At 40.7% G+C, this 24314-nt stretch overlaps 1 protein-coding gene across 1 annotated transcript in view; it reads left to right on the forward strand.

The window, feature by feature from the left end:
• Positions 1-227: 227 nt before the first annotated feature.
• The window catches only part of STAT4 (signal transducer and activator of transcription 4), a 53398-nt gene continuing 29311 nt past the window's right edge, over positions 228-24314 (forward strand). Inside the window, exons 1-3 of the mRNA XM_067549002.1 lie at positions 228-355; positions 1533-1677; positions 24084-24182. Of these exons, the coding sequence (XP_067405103.1) occupies positions 228-355; positions 1533-1677; positions 24084-24182 (372 nt within the window). The remainder of the gene's footprint in view (positions 356-1532; positions 1678-24083; positions 24183-24314) is intronic.

Here is a 24314-nt window from a genome sequence, read left to right on the forward strand (position 1 = left end):
CCCAGACAGGTATAACACCTGAAACTACTGTTTACTCTTTTTCTGTTTTTTACTGAATAATTCATTATTTCAAGTTGACAGTGTCCCTTTGAAAGTGGAAAAATAATGGGTGCAGGGACTATGAAATTATATGACAAAGGACGAACATATGCCAAAAACAAGTGATATACATACTGCGTAGTATCAAAGATTAAATATTAAACCAGTTTCGCCATTTCTTTTGTAGTATGTCTCAGTGGAGTCAAGTCCAGCAGTTGGAAATAAAGTTTTTGGAGCAGATAGACCAGTTCTACGATGATAATTTTCCCATGGAAGTCCGACATCTACTAGCACAGTGGATAGAAAGCCAAGATTGGTAAGATTAAATGTTCTTCTGTCTCCTAAGGTTTGATTTGTGGAAACTTAATGCTTTATATAGGCAGATTTCTAGTGTATTTGCTTGTGAACAGTGCAGGAACATGCTTTCCAAGGAAAGTGTACCTTTAGTTATCTATTAAAGCCCATCTTATTCACATAGCATGATGCCCTTTATTTATCCAAGAGATTCAGAATGAGTGAAGCATTGATAATGCCAGTGTTTTCACTACTTTAATTTACTCATCACAAATTTCCATCACATATATTTTATTTGTCATGGGCAGATTAATAATAAAAACACAAATCAGTGTATAGGGATCTCTTTCCTGCTTCGATTTGTTTAATAAATCAAATATCACATATCTCTTGAAATACAATTATTTTCTTTAACGCACATTTATTGAAATATGGCATTTTATGGCTTTTAACAAAGAGAAACAAAATTAAAGTTTAATGTAATCAGGTAATACATAGTCATTCTAGCTCAGGGGTTCTCAAACGGAGGGTCGGGACCCCTCAAGGGGTCAAGAGCTGTCAGTCCCCACGCATGCCATGGCTGCAGCTATCAGTCCCATGCATGGCTGACAGACAGAGCCCTTCAGAGCTGCATGGCTGGAGAGCAGCGTCTGCTGGCCGCGAGCTCTGAAGGCAGCGCCCCCCAGCAGCAGCGCAGAAGTATGGGTGGCATGGCATGGGGGGTTGTCACAGCCTGAAATATTTTCAAAGGGGGGTCCCAGCAAAAAAAGTTTGAGAAATCCTGTGAGCTGTCATCCATCTTTTAGAGCTCAAATTACTCTCTCTTTCAATCCCAAATTTCTGCTGTGTTTGAATAAGAGATTTTTGTTTTGGGTTCAACTCTACAAAATATTACATTTGTTTTTAGCATACTAACAGTCTGACAGTTTTTTTGCATGAAAAAAATGTGGACAGTTAGGTTTAGGTTGGTTTTTTGTTTGTTTGTATTTCGCGGTGTGAAACTGTTCCATCTACTTTTTGCTCCAAACTGCACCCAAGAAGCAAACTAACTTTTGAAAAAATCTTTACTAGTTTCCTTTAATTCTGAATTTTTCACCAAGATGCAGATTATAAATTTCTTAGCAAATAGCTTGACGTTTATCATGACATTTTTGTTTATTCACATGCATGTTTCATGTTAATAATTTTGTGTTGCATAGGGAGGCTGCTTCCAACAATGAACCAATGGCAACAATCCTCTTACAGAACTTGTTAATACAACTGGATGAACAGTTAGACCGTGTTTCACAAGAAAAGAACCTCCTGTTGATACACAACCTGAAAAGAATCAGGAAACTTCTTCAGGTCAGATTATCATCTCAGATTGCTCATAGATAAATATGTACCTTCTTACTGGTTTGTAAGGCAAAATCCAACTACCTTTGAAGTCAATTCAGTACTGTTTATGTTCTTAAACTGTGCTCATCACTGTAGTATCTAAGCAATTATGGGAAGATTAGACCCTAATATCTCCAGGCAAGTGTAAATTGATACTGATGGTTAAATTCTGCTCTCAGTTACACTTATGGAGTAACACTTATGATTTCAGTGGAGATTGCACAGGTATGATAGCAGAAACTGGGACCCAGGAGGCTTGATATGCAGACAGATCTCAGTTTTTGCAAGTGAAGTATTGCAACCGTGATTAATTATAGGTGTAAATATTAGTAAAATGGCTAATTTCCTGATTTGTGTGCACAAATGTAGATATTTAACTATGAATAGTTGTGTATACAATTCACTGCAGACACAAGAATGCGGGCACAGTTATTTACAGGTGAAAAACTGCAGCCAGCACTGGATATGAGGCTCTAGTTCATAGCATATATGTCATCAGTTTGATGTTTAATTGAGATTCTGTCTTTTGACAAGCTTAAAGGTTTTTTCATCAAGCTTTTGCACATGGAGATATTTCCTTTTATTGGTTGAAGTTAGTAAAACATAGTCTAATAAATGTTTGTTTATGGGAGAATATTGTGAAAAAGCTAGCATTTAGTTAATTATTTACTTCCTGTTATCACTGCGCCTTCTACACAAAACAGATACATATCTGAGTTTTATGAAGGGTTTCTTTCCCTTCTTTGATGGTGGCATGTTTCCTACAGGGACTGCAATGACTGTTATAGTTCTTGCAAAGGTTTATCTTTATTGTATGTACTGCAGTGGAAAATCTTAACATGACACTGCCAATCACTTTGTTCCCTTTATTCATTATTGGTGATGGCCTCTTAGAAACTTGACAATATTTCCAGTCCTACCAATTTTTCCTCATGTTCAAGTATCATTTTTCTCATATGATTTTCATGCTGCTCGAAACTAAGGTAACTTTTTGTTTCCTTCCTCATTTGTGTATCAACGTCATCCATAATTTCAAAACAATTAAAACAATGAGTTTGGTTAACTGTTTCTGCAGGACAAGCAGAGAGGTCCACCATATTATTTTTGTCTTGGTCCTAGGACACACAGCCATAGCGTGGTCAAAGTAGAGCTGCATCACTCTTCTAGAGGCATTCTCTCTACAGGAGCATGCCTACAGGAAGAATGCCTCCAATGGCACTGATGAACAGTCTTGACCCTTAGAGCCCCGCAGATCTGCGGATATCCGCAGACCATTTTTGCAGATCGAGGCTCGGATGCAGATGGTCATGGAGGTCACGGATTCCAGGACCTCTGCAACTTCTGGAGCAGGGCTGGAGCAACTGTCAGCCTGAGCCGCCACCAAAAGGCTGATCAGGCTGGACCACCAATCAGCTGTTTGGGCCCTGGAGTTGGCCGCCGATCAGCTATTCATCAGCGCTGGGCCAAACAGCTGATCGATGAGAGGCACCACTGCTGCCGCTGTGGCTGCGGTTGCAGATACACGTAAGAGATGGATTGTGGGTCACAGATCAGATATACGTTTATTTTTGTGGCTTGGATGCAGATCCACATTTTTCTATCCACACAGGACTCTACTGACCATATTTTGCAGACAGAGCAGAAACTCATTTTACATAGTCACCAGCACCAGGTGCTTCAGTATAGGGATTTGTCTGTATGTTTATTCAGACTTTATTTTGTTATTTAGTTTATCTCTAAATGTTCCCCTCTTCCCTCTTGCTTGTATTTGATAAAAAGAGTGTTACCAAATTCTAGAAAGGCAACCAGCTCTAAACAAATGTGCATTCTAGATATATGTGCATTCTAGGATACAGGACAGATTGGGACAAGCACTCAGGTCCTCAATGTACTTTTGTACACATGTATGTGTATGTTTAGATAATAGTCTTTTGTGTATGTGTAGAATGAAGAACAAATGTCCTTAGGTCCTGACACACATGCTGGGACAGATATTGTGCTGTGCCTCTTGGGAGCTGCAATTCAGAAGATGCATACTAGTAGGTGGAGGCAGAGGTGGCTTTTGTGTACCTGGATTCTGAGCTGGCCAGGGTCTGAAGTGGTGCCCTCAATAAATTAGAACAACTTCAGGAGCCTTTTGCTCCTGTTCTGGGTTGTATTCTCCCCCAGTCCTTTGTGGCTCCACTGCAACCCCTTTATGCTACTGGAACAGCATATAGTGGCCAGAGCAGGAGGCAGAATTGACCCCAGATTCTGCCTTTTCCTCCCCACAACCATGGGCAGATAGAGACTGCATAGAGGGTTGGCAACCACTGCTCAACATTTTGCAGTATGCGAATTGTTTCACTCAATAGCTGGCTTTCGCAAAAGAAATGCTGCAAAAGTGGGGATATACACTGAATAGTTCTCTGTATCCCTATGCAGGATTGGATATTAAGATCCCAGTCCTGCAATCTGCTCCAGGCAGAAAGGTCCTTGCATAGAGCTCCATTGACTTCAGAAACTTGCAAGGTTGAGGTCTAAAGAATTATGGATTTTCTTGACGAGACACTGTTACTGCTTATTAAAAGTGATCTCAGTCTTGACCTTTGTGGTAAAATATTTCCATTTGAGAAAAAGAGCAATGCTTCTCTCTATTAGTAACAATGTTGGCCTTTCTCAGTTATATCATGACAGCAAAGAATTGATTTTTTTAGATAACAAGCTACTGGTATAGTTTCAGCATAGAAATGTCAACCACCAGACATCAGATAGCACTTTCACTATTAGATCTTTTTCCTGATTTTTCTTTTATGACCTTAAATAGTAAAACCCGCAGTCTAGCCTGATTTCCACAATAACTTCTACTAGCAGGGGCAGAGCCGATTTCTTGAAATGTTCCGTACTATAGATAAAGCAAATAGCTTGTGTAGTGCTTTCTTTAAGGAAAAAAACAAGATGTAACAAACACATTTTTGTGCCATAAGATTTTTGTTTGAAGTATTACCTGTCTGGCTTTGAAATTTGTATATTCCAATTTTTGCTTACATCTTTAACCTAAATATGTGCTACAGGACAGCATTCCAAAAGTCTGGAGTTATTGATACAGACCATGGATCTTCAGCTACCAAAACTAAGCCCACTCAGCTTAGTTCTGTTGGGCAGGTGACCATATCAGAAAAACTACTACTATGGCTGTCACCAACCGGCACCCTTGTTATATTCATTTTGTTAAGCACTGAAAATGTACTGACAGCTATACAGGACACATAATACAAGATAATCCCTGATCCAAAGATACTGGAGTATACAAATTGCATGTGGAAGAGCAAATTTGGCATTTTTTCTCATACCTATTTGTGCTGTAGGGCCTAAATGATGTATATGATCTTGGAGGTGGTACTTCAAAAGAGCTTCGTTTGTATGAAGTGCCGCCTGATAGAGCTGATGGAAGAGAAGATCCGAGGCTTGGAGATGAAGGTGGAAACTTTGGTTAAGTTTAGAAGGGGATTCAAGCAGATGATGGAGCAAAGGCATGAGGAGGCTGAAGGGAAAAGTCAGAATTGCAGATGGAAGCAGGACCAAAGAACTCTGATGGGAGAATGCTGGGTGAGGAAAGTGGCCAGTTGAAGACAAGGCAGAGGAAAAGACAGACTAGTGAAGGAGAAATAGAGCTCAGGAGCAGGTTTGTGGAGTTGGAAAATGACGAAGTGGCACAGCAGGCAGTAACTGAAGGTGGGAGGACAAGGAAGAAGAGAAGAGCATCTAGTCTTATACAAACAGTGGATGAGCCTATGGAGATACCACCAAATAAGAGCCCCAGGAGGATACAGGATGGATTGCAGAGGATTGCAAGGGAGAAAACAAGACGAGAGGACTTGCAGTCAGAAAGAACAGGGAATAGACCAGAGAATTGCACCATCACCAGGAAAAGGCAGGTCTACATGATTGGGGACTCCCTACTGAGAAGAACAGACAAGCCTGTAACCAGAGCTGATCCGCAGAACAGAAAGGTGTGCTGTTTGCCTGGTGCCAAGATACGGGATGTGGGCCTGAGGCTGAAGAGGATCCTAACGGGAGAGGGAAAGAATCCACTGATTGTCCTTCATGTGGGAACAAATGATACACCTAGATTCTCACTGGAATGAATCAAGTGAGACTATGCCAGGCTGGGGAAGATTCTGAAGGAAATCAAGTCTTAGGTGATCTTCAGTGGGATTCTGTTTGTCCCTAGAGGAGAACAATAAAGGTGTGACAAGATTATGATAATCAACAGATGGCTCAGGCAGTGGTGCTATATGGAGGGCTTTGGGATGTATGGCCACTGGGAGGCATTCATGGACAGAGGACTGTTCTTTTGGGATGGAGTTCACCTTAGTAGGGAGGGAAGTAGACTTCTAGGATGGAGGTTAGCACAACTGATTAAGAGAGCTTTAAACTAGGAATTGGGGATGGGAGATGCCTGAGTAATCTCTACGCCTGATTTTAACATTGAGAGGGAGGAAAATGAAGTAAGGAAGGATACAGCAGTGGGTAGGAAGATGGACATTAAGAGGAAGGGTAGTGTAGTACCAGCCTAATAGGCAATACTGGCGGTAGAATGACTGTGCCAAATCGGGTAAGGAAGACAAACTGCAAAAATTAAGATGTTTGTACACTAATGCAAAAAGCCTGGGTAACAAAATGGAAGAACTAGAGCTACTGGTGCAGGAAGTGAAACCAGATATTATAGGGATAACAGAAACATGGTGGAATAATAGTCATGACTGGAGTACAGGTATTGAAGGGTATGTGCTGTTTAGGAAAGATAAATAAAGGCAAAGGTGATAGAGTAGCATTGTATATCAATGATGAGGTAGGCTATAAAAAAATTAGAAGTGAGGGAATGGATAAGATAGAGTCTGTCTGGGTAAAAATGACATTGGGGAAGAAAGCTACTAGAGCTTCCCCAGGGATAGTGCTTGAGGGGTGGTACAGACCACCGTGATCCGATTTGGATATGGATAGAGACCTCCTTAAGGCTATTAATGAAGTAAATACTACTGGAACTGTATGATTATTGGAGACTTTAAGTTCCCAAATATAGACTGGAGGACAAGTGCTAGTAATAATAATAGGGCCCAGATTTTCCTGGATGTGATAGCTGACAGATTCCTTTGCAAAATAGTTGCTGAACCAACAAGAGGGGATGCTATTTTAGATTTGGTATTGGTGAGTAGTGAGGACCTCATAGAAGAACTGGTTGTTGGGGACAATCTTGGTTTGAGCGGCCATGAGCTAATTCAGTTCAAACTAAATGGAAGGATAAACAAAAATAGAGCTGTGACTAGGGTCTTTGATTTCAAAAGGGCTAGCTTTAAAGAATTAAGGGAAATAGTTAGGGAAGTGGACTGGACTGAAGAACTCATGGATCTAAAGGTGGAGGAGGCTTGGAATTACTTCAAGTCAAAGTTGCAGAAACTATCTGAAGACAGCATTCCAAGGAAGGGGAAAAAAGTTCATAGGCAAGAGTTGTAGACCAAGCTGGGCGAGCAAGCATCTCAGACAGGTTAATAAAAGAAAGCAAAAAGCCTACAAGGAGTGGAAGATGGGAGGGATCAGCATGGAAAGTTATCTCTTGGAGGTCAGAACATGTATGGATAAAGTCAGAACTGCCAAAAGTCAAGCAGAGTTGGACATTGCAAAGGGAATTAAAACCAACAGTAAAAGAAAACAAAGAAAGAGAATTGGGACTGCTAAACACTGAGGATGGGGTAGAGATTAAAGATAATCTAGGCATGGCCCAACACCTAAACAAATACTTTGCCTCAATTTTTGATGAGGCTAATGAAGAGTTTAGAAGTAGTGGTAGGGTGGCTAATGGGAACGAGGATATGGAGGTAGAAATGACCACATCCAAGGTAGAAGCCAAACTCAAACAGCTTAATGGGACTAAATTGGGGGGCCTGGATAAATTGGGGGGCCTCCCTCACAGAATACTAAAGAAACTGGCACATGAAATTGCAAACCCATTAGTAAGGATTTTTAGTGAATCTGTAAACTCAGGGGTTGTACCGTATGACTGGAGAATTGCTAACTTATTTCTTATTTTTGAGAAAGTGGGAGTATGCTAATAAAGGTTGCGGATGACACAAAATTGGGAGGTATTGCTAATACAGAGAAAGACTGGAATATCATACAAGAAGATCTGGATGACCTTGTAAATTGGAGTAATAGAAATAGGATGAAATATAATAGTGGAAAGTGCAAGGTCATGCATTTAGGGACTAACAACAAGAATTTTTGCCATAAGCTGGGGACGCATCATTTGGCAGTGACAGCGGGGGAGGAGGACCTGGGTGTATTGGTTGATCACAGGATGAGTATGAGCAACCAATGTGATGTGGCCGTGAAAAAAGTTAATGGGGTCCTAGGATGCATTAGGCAAGGTATTTCCAGTAGAGATAGGGAGGTGTTAGTACCGTTATACAAGGCACTGGTGAGACGTCACCTTGAATACTGTGTGCAGTTCTGGTCTCCCATGTTTAAGAAAGATGAATTAAAACTGGAACGGGTGCAGAGAAGGGCTCCTAGGATGATCCGAGGAATGGAAAATCTGCCTTATGAGAGGAGACTTAAAGAGCTTGGCTTGTTTAGCCTAGCCAAAACAAGGCTGAGGGGAGATATGATTGCTCTGTATAAATACCTCAGAGGGAGAAGTACCAGTGAGGGAGAGGAGTTATTTAAATTCAGCACCAGTGTGGACACAGGAACAAATGGATATAAACTGGCCATCAGGAAGTTTAGACATGAAATTAGATGAAGGTTTCTAACCATCAGAGGAGTGAAGTTCTGGACCAGCCTTCCAAGGGGAGCAGTGGGAGCAAAAACCTAGCTGGCTTCAAGACTCAGTTTGATAAGTTTATGGAGGGGATGATATGATGGAACAGCCTAATTTGGCAATTAACTGAACTTTGACTACTAGTGGTAACTATGCCCAGTGGCGTATGATGGGATGTTAGATGGGATGAGTTCTGAGTTACAAAAGAGAATTCTTTCCCAGGTATCTGGCGGGTGAGTCTTGCCCACATGTTCAGGATTTAGCTGATTGCCATATTTGGGGTTGGGAAGGAATTTTCCCCCAGGGCAGATTGGCAGAGACCCTGAGGGGGGGGTTCGCCTTCCTTTGCAGCATGGGGCATGGGTCACTTGCTGGTGGATTCTCTGGTGGATTGTCTGTACCTTGAAGTCTTTAAACCATTATCTGAGGATTCAGTAACTCAGTCATAGGTTAAGGGTCTATTACAGGAGTGGGATGGTGAGGTTCTGTGGCCTGCGTTGTGCAGGAGGTCAGACTAGATGATCATAATGGTCTCTTCTGACCTTTAAAGTCTATACATCTATGAGTGTATGAGATCCTTGCGTGCACCAGACCTGTGCTTAGCACACCTGAAGAAGGTTGGCAGGGGCACTTTCCTGAACCTTGCCACGAGAAAGAACAGACACAGCATCCCTCGGACTTGTACCAACTTGCAACAGCCCCCTAAGGATTGCTGGAGTGCAGTACACACTGGCTATGCTACCACCAGTCCCAGCACACCACCTGTGCCAGGGAAAAACAGGAGATTGTGAGGGTGGGGTGTAGAATTAGGGAGACTTTCCATTGACTTAAATGGAAGATGGATTGGACTCTTAATGAGAGAGAAAAAATATATTTGTAATCAGTCTTCTTCTTTCTGGTGTCTGTGTGAACAGTATTGGTCAATTTGTCTCTGAAGGTTAATTACTAATAGCCCACCTGGTTTACTCTTGGCTCTCTCTAGTGCAATATTTCTTTGAAATTTCTCAGTTCACTTCTCTTCCTTCCCCACTACACCACACACACACACAAACAAGAAGCTACCTAACCTCAACACACGATCTGAAAGTAGCTTATTTATTTATTATTTTAAGCACAGTTCCGTTATAATTTTAAAGAATGCTTTGTCAAGCTTGACAGATCTGGAAGCTATAATTTGTCTTCAAGTACAAAGGCTGCAGCAGTCTGTCTTTAGTATTGACTGCTATGATTCTGAGTAAAGCTACTTGGAAAAAATCAGTGGTACTGAAGTTGCAATGAAAAACAAAAAAATTTATGGATTTTCCCCCTCCTTTTTCCTCTTACTATATCTGCTCCTGAATGATGTCTACAGCAGACTTTGCTCACTGATTCTTCTTGACCATATGTAGTGGATGTCCATCATGCAAGTATGCATCTCACCTGTATACCAACACATTCATCTGTTCTGTTTTTTGCAATGAGCAATATGCTATTGAAATTTACTAAACTCATTCTCTGATCATTCAGCAAGTAGTAGTCTTATGCACATTTCAGTATGCACTACTGCCTTCTATCAACAAATGACAAAACACAGCTGTGAAGGACACCCCGCAACTCCCAGGACCACACAGGCAACTGTTCACAGAGACTCAGAGGGAAGAGAGTAATCTACTGAATTTACCAGTCTGGTGTTGGAGAGCCCTTTTTATTAGAGGTGCTATTTTCCAATGACACTTAAAACACATTTTGATATCTTTAAGTATCACAAGTTATAATGTTCTTAGGATTGATCAGCCTTTACAAAGGGACACAACACACACATTGCCAGTGCCTTTCTAGGTGGTAATCGAATGATGGGAGTCAGGATTGTTTGGTTATGTTCCTGGCTCTGGAGGGGAGTTGGGTCTAATGGTTACAGACATCTCAGCCAAACACATAGATTTGGCACATTCAGTCTCAAAGGCAGTGTGGCTAGCAATGAGACTGTGTCTGACATCCTCGAAGCAGGGGTCTATTCACAGCTCTTCCTGAAGTGTCTCTGTGCAACCTCTCAGTTCCCCCTTCAGTAAAATATGGGAGATGCCTGCCCCTTAAGCTAGAAGTATGAGACCTTGCTCAATAATAAAGTTGTGAAATGCACTGAATTATTAAAATCAGTTAGTAGAAGAGTTGACCCTAGAACTCATGCCCTTCTTCCAGCCCAGCACTCCTTTCCTTGCCAAAGCTATGCTGCGGCTGCATCCCATCTGCACCTCAGATTTTGAGTATGCTCAGTGCAGATGGCAGGACAGCAAGCGCAGTGCAGACAGAACAATGCATATACAAGGCTCTAGGCACCCTAATCTTGTAACATTAGCAAAACTACCTATTTTTAATTAACTTTATTCTCAGAAATGGCCAATTTAGCAGAAAGTATTAAAATTTAAAAAAAATTCAGCTTGAGGCAGAGAGCAAGCATGGAAAACTTAAGCCTGAATGGTTAAAATTTGGTCGAGTTATAAGCCACTGAAAAGGAGGGTGTGATAATGGAAAGTGTTGGTCAACCTTAAAAGTTGCTGCCAGCTCCTTTTGTAATACATGTATCTATCATTTACTCCTCTATCCACTACTTGGCTTTGCTGAAATACCATTTCTAGGTATTAATCTGATGTAAATCAGTCTATAATTGCTTGAGGATCTCTCTGGATGACTGACACTATGTACATCAAAGTTTTAGGCTAAAACTCTGGACATTGGTTTTTGGGTTTTTTTTTGTATTTCTGTATTCGATAAATTAGATTCAAGAAAGTAAAAGCTATAGAGATGAAGATGGGTTATCAGTGCTGTGATCTTGGGTGGAAGATATTACAGCAAGTTTACTTATGAAAGGTCTTATTCGCCTTAAATCTGGCCACAGAACTTGAACGGTACAGACTTGAACGGTATAGCTAAACTACAGGGAAATTTGTGTTGTTCTTTAGAAGTGGTTGAAAAGCATCTTGTACTTTATGAAAATTTTTGACAAAAACAAATCTTTTTTTTTTTTTTTGTCTTCATCTGAACTTTGTGATTTTTTCCCCCAGGTTTTCACCTAAACCAAAAAATGCAAGCAGTCAGATAAAAAATGTTGAGTACATTTGAAATTTTTTATCTACCAGCCTGACCTAACTGTTACTTTTCAGTAGCCAAAAATCAAAATTATTGCCGATGAAAACTGGATAAAAAAAATGGTGTCTCTATGAAAATTTCATCAAAAACTGACTTTTTGGTGGAAAATTCTGTTTTGATTAAATAGTAATTTTTACACTGAAAATGCTTTTGACAGAAATTTCCAACCAGCTCTGTTTGCTTTCTTTTTGTTGTTGTGGATGAAGCACACAATGAACTGAGTCTTATTTATATGCATCTATCTCGGGGTTCTATTTAGCTACCCATCATTGTAGTGTCTGAGGGCCTGTAGTATCTTTACTTCAAAAGAGAAAAGTGCCAGAGACTTCATGGAGGGGTCAAATCTCTATTGAGGGTAGATTTTTGTGTGTGGTGTGCAAGATTTTTACATTTTATTTTATTTATTTATTTTTGGATGGTAGGGGTTAGGGAAAGAAGCAGGTGTCAGTGTTGCGAGTATTATTCTTAAAGTGGAAAGGCTTGATATAGAGGCACTGTAACTTCTCCACCACCACAGTGCAGAGCTCTCATAGATGGGTTTATGATGTGAGCTAAGTTAAACCTAAATGTGGGCCAAATCCTGCCTTTCATTGCCAGTTGCACTAGAAGGAGAAGAGAATTTAGGAAGTCTCTTCTCCACCCACTAATCCCTTCGGCAGCTGGGAAGGAATCTAACTCTATGCTCTAGAGATGAATAGGGAAGGAGAAGGTCTAATGCACCAGCAGTGCCTAATCCCAAGGGAGCACAGTCTCTCAAAGGAACATGGTCTATACCCTTCTCCGCTGCCAAACTGGTTAGTGCAGATTGTTCGTCTGCGGTATGCTAAGTTTTACATTTCTCCTTTGTAGCTGCCCATTTTGGACTCTGCTGAGGCAGGGTGACTCATGTAATGAACAGCCAACATCCCACCTTTCACCACAAACATAACTCCTACGAGCAGGGCAAGTGTTCTAGTTAAATGTCTAGGCCTTTGCTAATATGGTTGTTCCTAAGAATGTCCCATCTTTGTATGGCTAAACTATTTTTTTGTACACTTTGCTTTTTTACATATGAATTGTTTTTGATCAGATAGTAACTGTGAGAATGATAGCAATAGTAGTGGATGATAGCAATAGTAGTGGTGATCAGATTATATTATAGTAGCACTTAGGAAATTCAAATAATAATGGCCATGCTTTACATGCACAGCAACAGTAATTCAACAATTTGTCAAGGCTATTGTATTTCATGAATATGACACAATACCAGTCCTTACCTGTAAATAACCACCCTTTCACCAACAGGTGTGTGTGTGTGTGTGCAAGTGTGAGAGAGAGAAAATAAATTTCTTATTTCAACTTGGTTACCCAACTCACTTCTCCAGCAAGAAAAAGTGTCTGACAGATATTTCCTAAAATTGTTTTGCTTCACAGCAACGAAGAAAAGCAACAAAAATAGCATATGATGTGAAATAGGATATTCCAACTGGCATTTAACAAATATTTCTAATAAACCCTGTACTGAGAAGCAGCTACAGAGGATGGAAACAATAGCCATTGAAGTGTGAGCTGCAGTTTCCTGTTAAAGACTATAAAAGGGTGAGAATGGAACAAATAAAGAAACACTTAGAACAGGATAGAGTGTTGCCTCACTTGAAATATCACTCCTTTTATACAATATATTTATTTTAATGCTCAGTATCGAAATTTTACTTTTGGTGCACAAGAGCAGAATTTCGTGTAGATTTAGTGCTCATAAACAATGCCCAGATTAACAACCCAGCAGACTAAAGTCCACTATTTATCCACAAGCCAGATGACGCTCAAGGTGCAAGTGTGAAAACTTCCCCTTACTGCCCCATGATTGTAACTCAATACTGATATTGACACCAGTGTTGTAAATTAATACCAATGGGGACTCTTATCTCAGTAAAGTGAACAGAGACCAAAGAAGCCATTAGCTGCTAACAACTTTTGGTTACTACTGACCTGGGCTAGATTTGAATAAGACCTGTGACTTAGGAAGGATAAGTTCTAGATCTCATTACCTAGTCCCCCTTGGGCCTTCTATCCTCCTTTTTCTGTCTCCTTCAATCCCTTGTATCAGAACTTGGTCTACAATAATGCATTAAGTCTGAATGGGTAAACAACAACTAATAGGAAAAGTATATTTAACACATTGTGCTTTATAAGGCTAATTAACTATTGGTTTTCATTAGTAACATCCTGCTCCAATTTGTAATCTATTCTAACCACTAGAACTCCTCTCTAAAAATCTTGGCCCGTAAAAGGCACAAACCCATGATCATGGCATTATAGATCATTCTAGCCAACTGAGCTAGCCAGCCTGCCATCAGTACATTAGCTATGGTGGGGAATTTTTTGTTTATATTTTATTGATTCCCCCCACCCCAAATAATAAGCAAGAACAGAAAAAAAGGCAGAAGAGCAAAAAGGTAATGGATTGGAAAGGGAGGGGAAGGAAAGGGGTCAGAGAGGAGAAAGGAGATCGACTTATGTTTCTGTTCCCTAGGAATTAATCAAAGATTCCAAAAAGTCATACTAAAGCTTTTCAAGTTTATTTAAGGTCCCTGTTCTCCGACATGTTATCTGCCCTTTAGCTGCCAGGACAGCCCAGTACTAAGCTTCTGTCCCTGGAGACAGTCCGCTTTTCCATCTAAACAATATGTGTGAGTTAGCTACAAGCATTGCTTTAGACAACAAAGCTTTCCATGAGTTGGAGAGTTTCCAAGATGGTGGGATATATCCCAAAACACACTTTTGAGAATGAATTTTTAAGGAGGTAACCATTATATTAATCCTCCTGCCTTCTTCTAGCCAAAAGGATTGTATTCTGGGACAGTCCCAATGCATGTAAACCAGTGTGGCTCTGGGACACCTACATCACCCGAAGCAATCTGTTTTGGGAAGGCCTATGCACTGTAACCTATGCTAGGACTAATGTGAACAAAATATAATTTTCTGTTGGATCAGCCTTAGTCTTAGATCAATAGTAGTTTTTAATGTTTTGCAAGGTGCTCCCACCATGGCTAAGGTTCAAGAATACATGGAAATCTTTGCTCCACCAGGAGAAGTAAGCTGGATGGGGCGGGTGCTTTGTGACTGGGGTGCCTATTTCCAGTGCATTATCCAATACTTTTCCAGGCAGAATTCCTCTGAGCAGTATCCACTGACTCCCTAGACCTTTGAGGAGCAGTGGGCACAGTCAGGGTCTCTGCTTGGTGCACTCTTCTGGATCCCTGATTTTCAACTTTTGACCTCATTTCCATTCCTTTTTTTTTAATTTGTTGTTCCCAGTAATCAGCTGTATTCTGGTCTTAGAGGTTCCTTACCCTTAATTGAGGGGGCGGGCCTTTAGTTATGGGCAGGCCTAGACCAGCTTGTCTCAGTTCCCCACCTGGTTCACGCAATCTAAATTAAGGAGGGTGGTTGGGGCCAGGAAATACTAACAGGATACAGCTGGTTGGGTGAAACTATGGAGCTCTCTGGTGGTGGGGAATTTTTAAAGAAAATTCTTCTAATTCAGACAAGATATGAGTGGAAGTTGCGTGCTATTAGAGTGGAAATGCATATTCTGTTGGCAGTCCAATTCCTAATTATTACTTGTTTAACTCAACTCTAACAGTTTGTGTAAATTTGCATTGGTGTTTATAGGACTTACAAATGTAAATTGGTTCATAGATGGGAGAGAGAAACTTAGATAGTCTGTGCTCAGTCTCCATCTACCGGGGCCTGATTGTGAAGTTCTGAAGCAAATATTTTCTGCGGGGTTGTTACTAATGCTCTAGCTGAGAGTGGCTGTAAGAGAAAAATAAATCAGTCAATCCTCTTCCTTTGCCACCATCTCACCCCCATCTCAAGGAGACTATGGGTTTTTACTTTTGGAATATGCCTCATCTGAGTAGAGACTGAAAATCACTAGGTCACTCATCTCCCCCAGCAGCACAGATATGCAATCAGGTGACAAGAAAACCTAGGGCCAGAATATCTTATCTGTGATTGAATCATACCTGGCCTGCTCAGTAGGGAGGAGTGCTGCCTTTATCATTTCTCATTCTCTTCAGGACCTGATAGAAGGAGACCTGCAGAGTTTGGCGATAGGTGGGAGCAGAGGAGGGGACCACACACTGTCACAGCATTGCCCATTGCACACCTGCTGCAAAAATCTGGTTAGGTCTTGGTATAGTCTGAAGGTGTTCTAACTTCTTCTGGCTCCCCTCCACAGCTGCTACTGAGCAGCCAGGTTAGTGGTGAGGAGAGAGAGGATTCAGCCAATGGCAGCATGGCTTCTGCTCATCCCCACTATCAGAGAGAAGGAGAGGGGAGAAAATCAGTGGAGCAGCAGCCTTCTATGTGTAACTAAGAGGTCCCTTCCCTAGAATCTCAGGATCAGAGTGGAAGGGAATGTTCATCTACTACAAACTCCATTGGGCCCCAGATCTCTTCTCCTGCATGGGGATGCTTAGTAGGAAATTCTGCACACTTGACTGTATTACGTTTTCTGGGTCCCTCCTCCCACAGCTCTGGGTTTCTTTGTGGGAAATGGTGACCTGGCTTGCACTAATTAAACTCTGCTGTTTATCAGCCCACAAATGATTAGAGTTTAGTTCTGTGCATCCTAAGGAATTTAACAAGATCCTGGAAATGACACAGTTTACAGTATGCGGGCATTGATGAAGACGGGAAATACAGAATTGTATATGTGCATTCTAGGACTTCCCCGTATCATGAGAATTGCCTAAAAGAAGGAGGATGCCTTTAAGTTCTCTTTCATGCATCCTGAGGCTGGGGGAGGGGATTCTAAAAATATAAGTCTAAGATAAGTACAGTAAATAGATACTGACACAGGTACTTCCTCTTTGACCTAGATAAAACAGAAACATATTGGCTGTCTCAATGGCTTTTTAATAATAATACTCCACACTTGAAAAGTTGCTTTTAGAGAATTCTGAAGTACTTTATAAACAAAGAATCATAACACCTGTTATCATCGTACCTACTTAATGGATGGGTAAACTGAGGCAGACAGTGTCAGGAGAGAATCCTGCTCCCTTTGAAGAGTTTGCTATCCTTTTTAAGGTGAAATGAAAAAGAATGCAAAAGGAAAACAAGGCTGGGTTGTACTTTTTGTTCTTCTTTTTTATGATGTATAAAGGAGGTCTGGATTTTTTTTCCCTAAAAATTAAAAAAAAACAGGGTTTGGGGTTTAAAAAAAAAAATTTTTTTTGGCAATTCAAGATCTGTATAGCCAGAAAGACTCTGGAGAGCTAGTAAAGTGATGACATTACAAGAGTTAGGAGAGTGAAAAATGAGCAGTTGGGAAGAGAAAGTGTGTTTAAACAGTTTGACAAAATCCTCTCTTTTAAATCCGTTTAACTTCAATAAATAATCAACGTTTTGGGGAATGAAAAACTTTGTTAAAGATTCAGCAGCAACACCCCTCCAATTAAGGTGTGGAAGCACACAACCAACATCTCTGAGCCATCCAGTAGGCTCTCTAGCAAAACCTGAGAAGACCAGAACTGACATCCCTAATATGTCCATTTTTTAAAAAAAGCAGAGAAAAATACCCCCAAACTAGGCACACAATGGTCCAGATTCTCAGATGGTGCATAGCAGTGTCACTTCCATTGAAGTATATTGACTATTAGTGACTTGCAGAGCATGTACTCATGGTCTGAGTAAAGCTGAAGGAAGCGTGTGAGAATCTTATCAGGTGTTAGTACAGTTTTAAGTACATGGTACTGGTTGTTCCTCTTTGTTTTCAGCTGCGGTATCATCTTAAGCAAAGCTAAGAATTAATTAAATACTTATATTAATTTACCATACAAGTAATTGCTGAGTTGTTATAGGAGTTTTATGGGATCAGAATTTGAGGACAAACTGTGTGAAAGAGAGGTGATCAGGGAAACTCTGATTCGGAATGGTCCACACGGTCACAGATGAGAGAGGAGATGTCCACAAGACAGTCTGTCTATTAAGTTGTGGTCCACACTATAAAAAATGTTGAGAACTCTCTGGTCTAGATGATTGCTAACTCTAGCATAAAATCACAAATGATACTGACCCCCTTTGTGAAGCAGTTTGAGATATACTGTTGAAAAGCACTATATCAGAGCTAGGTATTATTGTTATAGCAAGTCTTATTATAGCAAGTCTCAACGTTTTTTAAAGTTTTCCAGGATCTCACGACTGTTGGCAACAAACTCATGAATTTTCCCATATTCAAAATGGCCATCATCTGAGTACTTTTCATGGGGATGAAGCAAGCTGTCTTCAGTTAAGATGGCCAAAGTTTCCCTGCAGTCTTTGTATCTTGAAGTGAAGCTGCCTCTAGTAAAGATGGCTGCCTACTCTCACCATTTTCAATCAGACTGAAGCTTGACTGGGAAGATGGGTTCTGTGATTAGGGGTCTGGGCAGGAAATTGTAAGATGACAAGACTGTAGGGAAGGGGAGCTGAAGAAGTACAGGAGACTGAGGGAGTGAAGGAGAATTCTGGGTTTACCTGGGCAAAACCCCACATTTGCACATGCGGAAGAGTTTTTAGGCACCAAATAAGGATTGCAGGCTAAAAGGAGTTAAAGATTCAGTCCTCCAGTTAGCCTGCACATGCAAGATTTTGTGTTTATTAATTTTGGACATACTTTTACAAGCTGTTTAAAAATGTGGCCAAAAATATCTATCCCAAAAGGTTATTGTGAATTAACTGTTTTAGCAGTAATCGTTTTCTCTTTTTCTTCATGATCTAGTAAGATATTTTTACCTCGTAAGTTTTCTTATATGGAGTGCAGAATCTATATGCTCTGTGGGAAACGTAAGGGGGTTTTTCTTAGTAAATGCCATCAGCATTCAGAGAATATTTTCACCTGTTCAGAATGAAAGCATTTCCCACTAACTGTTTTCTTCAGTTAACGGTGTCCTGGTAGTTAATGAAAAAAAACCTGTCCAAATATAAATTATTTATTGTATTTCACTACATAAATGTTTTTGTTAGGAAAGGACATATTTTTATATTTAGGAAACAAAGCAAAGGAGCAGGAAAGTATTTCTGACAAAGAGAACATTTTAGTAAATGTAAAAGATAAAAACAAAACTTTCAGATGAAAAGTTACCCCCAGCTGTCTGTTCTGCTCTTCTCTGCTGGCACTCCTTTACACTATTTAGGTATCAATGCGTACAAGGAAAACCCAGAGCCCTGAAATCAGGTTATGGGAAATAACTAAAGGAAGCAAAGATTTCCCACTGTTACATTTATCAAGACATTTGATGATATAAACTGATAAATACAGTACTGCCTAATTGTGGCGTCTGCACTCTCCTTTTTCAACAGCAAATACAGTGATCATTGAGAGTTGTATAAAAGGGGCTTGGACATTAAGTGTTAATTCTTTAAATATGTTATTCTATATAGCAGAGATGAGGTAGGTAAGGTAATATAGCTTATAAATGAGCTTCATCAATCTTGTTATTTTTAAGTCAATATCTACGTTCAATTTGGATGAAATTCACCCACTGGTGTTAGTACTAAACAAGCTCCCAGTGCAGCAGAACCATGTTTGGTTCTCCTGCTCAGTGATGTCGGAGCGGGACACGAAAGACTTTCCACTCCCTGCAAGCCATGGAGTTGGGCTCCATGTCAGCTCCCCATAGTCCAAAACAAGGTTTTTTTGGGTGTGTAGCAAAGGAGGACTGGGCTTACTCTGCCCCTGTGGCCACAAACACCTGTGTAGCAGGTCCAAGCAATCACAGCCCCTGCCTTACTCCGGTTGCAAAGGTGACTTGCACTCTTCTGGTATGCTAGGAGTGTGAGAATTCTCTCCCCGTCACCAGTCAGTGTGTAGCTCCTTACACATAAAACTTATTTATTTGAGCTTTGTGGGACTGAGCAGAAAGGGAATTAATTCTCCCTTTATCATTTTGGTCTGTTAAACAGCTCAGTCATTAATTTTTTTCATTATGAAAAAAAAGAGAGAAAAGAAAAGAACTTTGTGTACAAATGGTATCTGTAGAAATGCTGGGAAAGTCCCTGTTACCTGTTCATATGGCGGGGGATTTTAAATCATCCCACTGATGAGCTTTTTTTTTTTTTAAACGCCTTTTCTATGTAAATACATTTCCTGACTTCAACACAGAATTTCATTTTTTGTTGACTTTGTTAAATAGTTTTTGCTTGAATCCTCTCTCTTTCACTTGGCAATGACAAAAGACTACAGCGGCTGAGGGGTTCAGTTTTTGCCTTCTTTTGGTGCTTTGGGATGGCCACTCCTCAGCCAGCTTGATGCTGACCCACTGAGCTCAGCTTGTCCCTGTCCCCCTAGTCTAAGCCTTAACATGGGTTCAAAGGCTCAGCTTAAATTGAATGAGAGGTCTTTGAGATGGGTTTGTCCCTGCGTGTTCTGATCCCATTCTGCAATCCATGTGTGCAGACCCTTGCGACTGGGGCTTTTTATGGGCAGAAGGGTCTACCCATGATGATCTGACTGCAGGATCAAGTCAGTGGTGTATTAAACATGTTGTCTAAACCCTAAGACTATGTTACAGGCTGGTGAAATTCTGTTGCTGGGCAGTGACTAACCCTGACTACCCACTCCTCAGGCTGTCCACCTGCAGATTGCTTGTGGAGATATGCCATGCAAGGACTCGTTCAAGCCAGCCATCTCCACTGAGTGATAGAACATTCAAATGTAGGAGCTGGGGCAGTAAAGAATATCAGCAACAATAACGATAAGAATTAGAAAGAACTACCAAAGCAATCTACAAACATTAATCATCAGAGGTGGTGCCTCAACTGGTATAAATTAGCCATTGATTTCAGGATTTGAGGATTTGGCCAACACTTTATGAGAGGACAATATTTCCTTTAATCTTATCCCTTTCCTCATGAAGCACTACTCCAGTCAAACAGGATGAGGCTTCAATCCTCTGCAGGAATATCTTAAAATCCTAGACCTGATCATGTTCAAGTTGCAGTGGGGGAGGTCTAGGTTGGACATTAGGAAAAAGTTTTTCACTAGGAGGGTGGTGAAGCACTGGAATGGGTTACCTAGGGAGGTGGTGGAATCTCCATCTTTAGAGGTTTTTAAGCTGCGGCTTGACAAAACCCTCGCTGGGATTATTTTGCTGAGGTTAGTCCTGCTCTGAGCAGGGGGTTGGACTAGATGACTTCCTGAGGTCACTTCCAACTCTATGATTCTATGTTCCATGTTCCTCTCATCTCTCTTCATGTATGTTGAAGGTGGGAGCAAAGTTTTGTTCAGAAATTACTGAGGGCTAGATTGACAACATGCCCATTCAGGAGAGTAAGAAGCCTCCCTTTACCACTGCATGGACTACATCCTTGTGTCCACAGGAGCAGTGATAAGCAAGCACTGTGTACCTGTTTTATTTTCCATCATCCGCACAGAGCAAATGGGTGGGAGGCGAACAGGGAGATCTGGGGAAACGGGCTGAGCTTTGACTCTGCTCCTGTAACACACTGGCCAGCACAGCTGAGCTGGTGCAAGGAGGAATTCTATAGATCAGCAAATTACCAACAACCACCTTGCCCACCCACCTTCCCCTTAGCTTCACCCCACAGCAAGTAGGAGGCAGGGAGTTGCGTTGTGCTGTAGAGAGGTGTCTGAGGTGCAGTGCCTCCTGGAATAGTGCTGTTTATTCGCCACCCCCTTGCTCAGGCCAGTGTCTAAAATCACTATCTAGCCCTTGCCCTTTATTCCCCAAAGCAAATGATACAGATCAATGCTGTAGTGGAACCGTTTTTCTTGTTAGGTTTATGTACGCAGCGAATTTGGGTCCACAGTGATGTTAAAGCCTTCACTGCTGAATGTAAGCACAATTCCTTGAACTTGTCACATTCTTTTCAGCACACTTCAAAGGGACATTAGGAAATACAGCACATGGGGCAGCTGTGGGAAAATTATTTTAACCCGTATAGCCGGTACATTACTGAGCATTACTGGTTAGCTCTGAAGCCTTGTTTCAACATTAACAGTGTGATGAAAGCCAAAGCTGCTCTGGGAAGGGTAAGTAACCCTTCACTCCCCACTCCACTGGCTGCAAAAGTCCAGTGCCTTTCACATCAGTCCAATTTCTGTCTGGCAGCATAATACTAGGGGCAGTGCAATGTTTAATATCAAGCAGCCAGTCCCAGTGATTAAAATTATTTGTATTTCTCTTGAAGGTCCATCTTTCTCTCATACTCTGCTGCCTTGTAACTGCAGATACCATATGCAATGAATAACACCCTCCGGCAATCCATGCTTCATCCAAAAACACCAAGGGATTTTTTTTCTACTTTTTTTTTTTTTTTTTCATTTTGTGCTGCTAAGAATTCAACTGTGCGATCACACTGATGTGAAAAGATATGAATCTATGCACTTTTCCATCACACATCCTCCTCTGTTGACAGTCAGTGGAACAACTGGTTTAAGAAATAATGAGATGTTTTAAGAACTGTGAAGCTGATCATGCCAGGCAAAGAAAAAGCAAGAATAAAAAAAATTTCAATAGAAACAAAGCAGGACAAAAGTGAAAACTAAATCAGAAAGATGGAGGAATGGAAAGAGTCGAAAAAAGACTAAGGCTATGGCTACATTGACGGCAGCAAAGTTGCCACCGTCAGATCGATTCCTCTGGATCGATTGAGCGGTCATGAAGACCCGCTCAGTCGATCTAGAAATCAATGTACTAAGATCGCCTTCACAAGTGGAGTAGCACTGCATCGGGTGCAGTGCAGTGAAGACGCCGCGCAGAGGGGAAATACAGCAGTCGATGGGTGTTACGCAAGTTTTTTGTGTAGCTTGTGTAACTCCTGTCGGCTGCTGCCGAATCTCGAAGATAAGTGTAAACAGGGTCTAAGTATTTGATTTAGGAAAAGTGTGAGAAATGTACTGTATGAATGATAATAAAAGTATGAAAAAACACTAAGGTAAACAAATATTACAAAAAAGAGGAAAAAGCACAAAATAACATTACTGTGAAAGGCACTGCTTCAGGGAGGGGGTGCAGGTTTTCCAGTTTACCAAAAAAAGCACAAACCTTTATTAATATTTGGTCTCCTTTGGCCTGATTCTCATCTCACAACAGTTCTAAACTTGTATAAGTCCATTGAGGTTAGTGATTCTGCCCCTGATTTACATTAGTGTGAATGAGAGGAAAATTGGGCTCATCTTGGGTTGAAAGCTGCTTCTATTGTTTTGGATGTGTTATTGGAAGGAAAATTGTTCAGAGGTTGGCTAAAATGAGAACAGATTTAAATCTGTTCTTGTATACAGAGGAAAGCTTTTCTGCTTACACAGTTACAATGCTGATATGTGGTATATGGTGTTCTTGCTAAAATGCATGCTACACGCTGAATTGAAAATGGAAAACATGATAAAAATACATCAAAAATGTGCTGACAATACGTTTTCATTTGAAGGTCAAATTGTTCCATTGCTATATACAACTCGGGGCTATAATTTAATAAGCTTTATGGTAATATATTTACAATAATGGAACTAATTAATGCGGTGTTGCAGGGTAAATCCACATATAGTAATAGGTTTTATGGGATTATTGTGATCGTTGCAGGCATGATTTGTTTTTAAAGAAGGGGAAAAAATCCACTACTACTATATGCATCTTGCCTTGCATCTGACGAACTGGGTTTCTGCACACGAAAGTTTATGCCCAAATAAATTTGTTAGTCTTTAAGGTGTCACAGAACTCTCATTGTTTTGCTGAAAACAGACTAACATGGCTACCCCTCTGGAACTACTACTATAGAAGCCTCCATATTATCTAGAGATACAAATAAGTTACTTAAGAAGCCTTTTGATTTTTACAGTAATCATTGTCCTCCCACCGCATTTGCTCCTACTCCTCATTAAAATTTACTTGTGTGACTTGTCTTTTTGAGAGACTGTAAGCTCTTTGGAGCAGGGACTATGCTAAGTGTTATACAAATACACAGAGCATGACATAAGGAGACTCTTATGGGATGTGGGGATGTATAGCCATATATACACGTGACTAAATAATAATAAATACCATATGAATGTATGCAGAACATGTCTTTTAAGAAGTCATGCAGTTGCATCAAGTCAGCTTAGTCTACACTATACAAATTTTCAAAAAACTCCAACCATTGTTAACACTTTGTCAGCTCTGTCAGCATTAGCATCTTTGGGAGCCCTCATGCACATGGCTCGCTGTGTGCCAGCACTGTGTCTAATCCAGCTCAGAACCAGTCTAAAGAACATGGGGCTGAAAATGGTATCACTAGCAGACAGGCTATCTACATAAGGGCTCCCCTTGTGGTTAACAGCAATTCATAGCTGAATCAGTGTTAGCAAAGGTGGAAAATATTAGCAAAATCTCCTAAATCTATACAAGGCCTCAGACAGTGTAGGGAAGACCCTAGATTTCTTTTAGATTTTGACATTACTATTTACTTATGTTTTCAGGGAAAATATCATGGTAATCCTATGCACATAGCAGTTATTATTTCAAACTGCTTAAGAGAAGAGAGAAGGATATTGGCTGCAGCCAGCATGCCTGTACAGGTAATGTATTACATTTTATTAATCTACTTTGGCCATGCTGATCACATGTACTGAGGACCAAATTCTGTCCTCTTATGATGAAATGAACAGGAACAGTAAAGGCGGGATCTGGATCTCTGTTTCCAATCATTT

This window comes from Emydura macquarii, unplaced genomic scaffold (assembly GCF_026122565.2).
Source record: "Emydura macquarii macquarii isolate MOO-44397 ecotype Brisbane River unplaced genomic scaffold, CSIRO-AGI_Emac_v2 contig_1253, whole genome shotgun sequence".
NCBI classification, from domain to species: domain Eukaryota; kingdom Metazoa; phylum Chordata; order Testudines; family Chelidae; genus Emydura; species Emydura macquarii.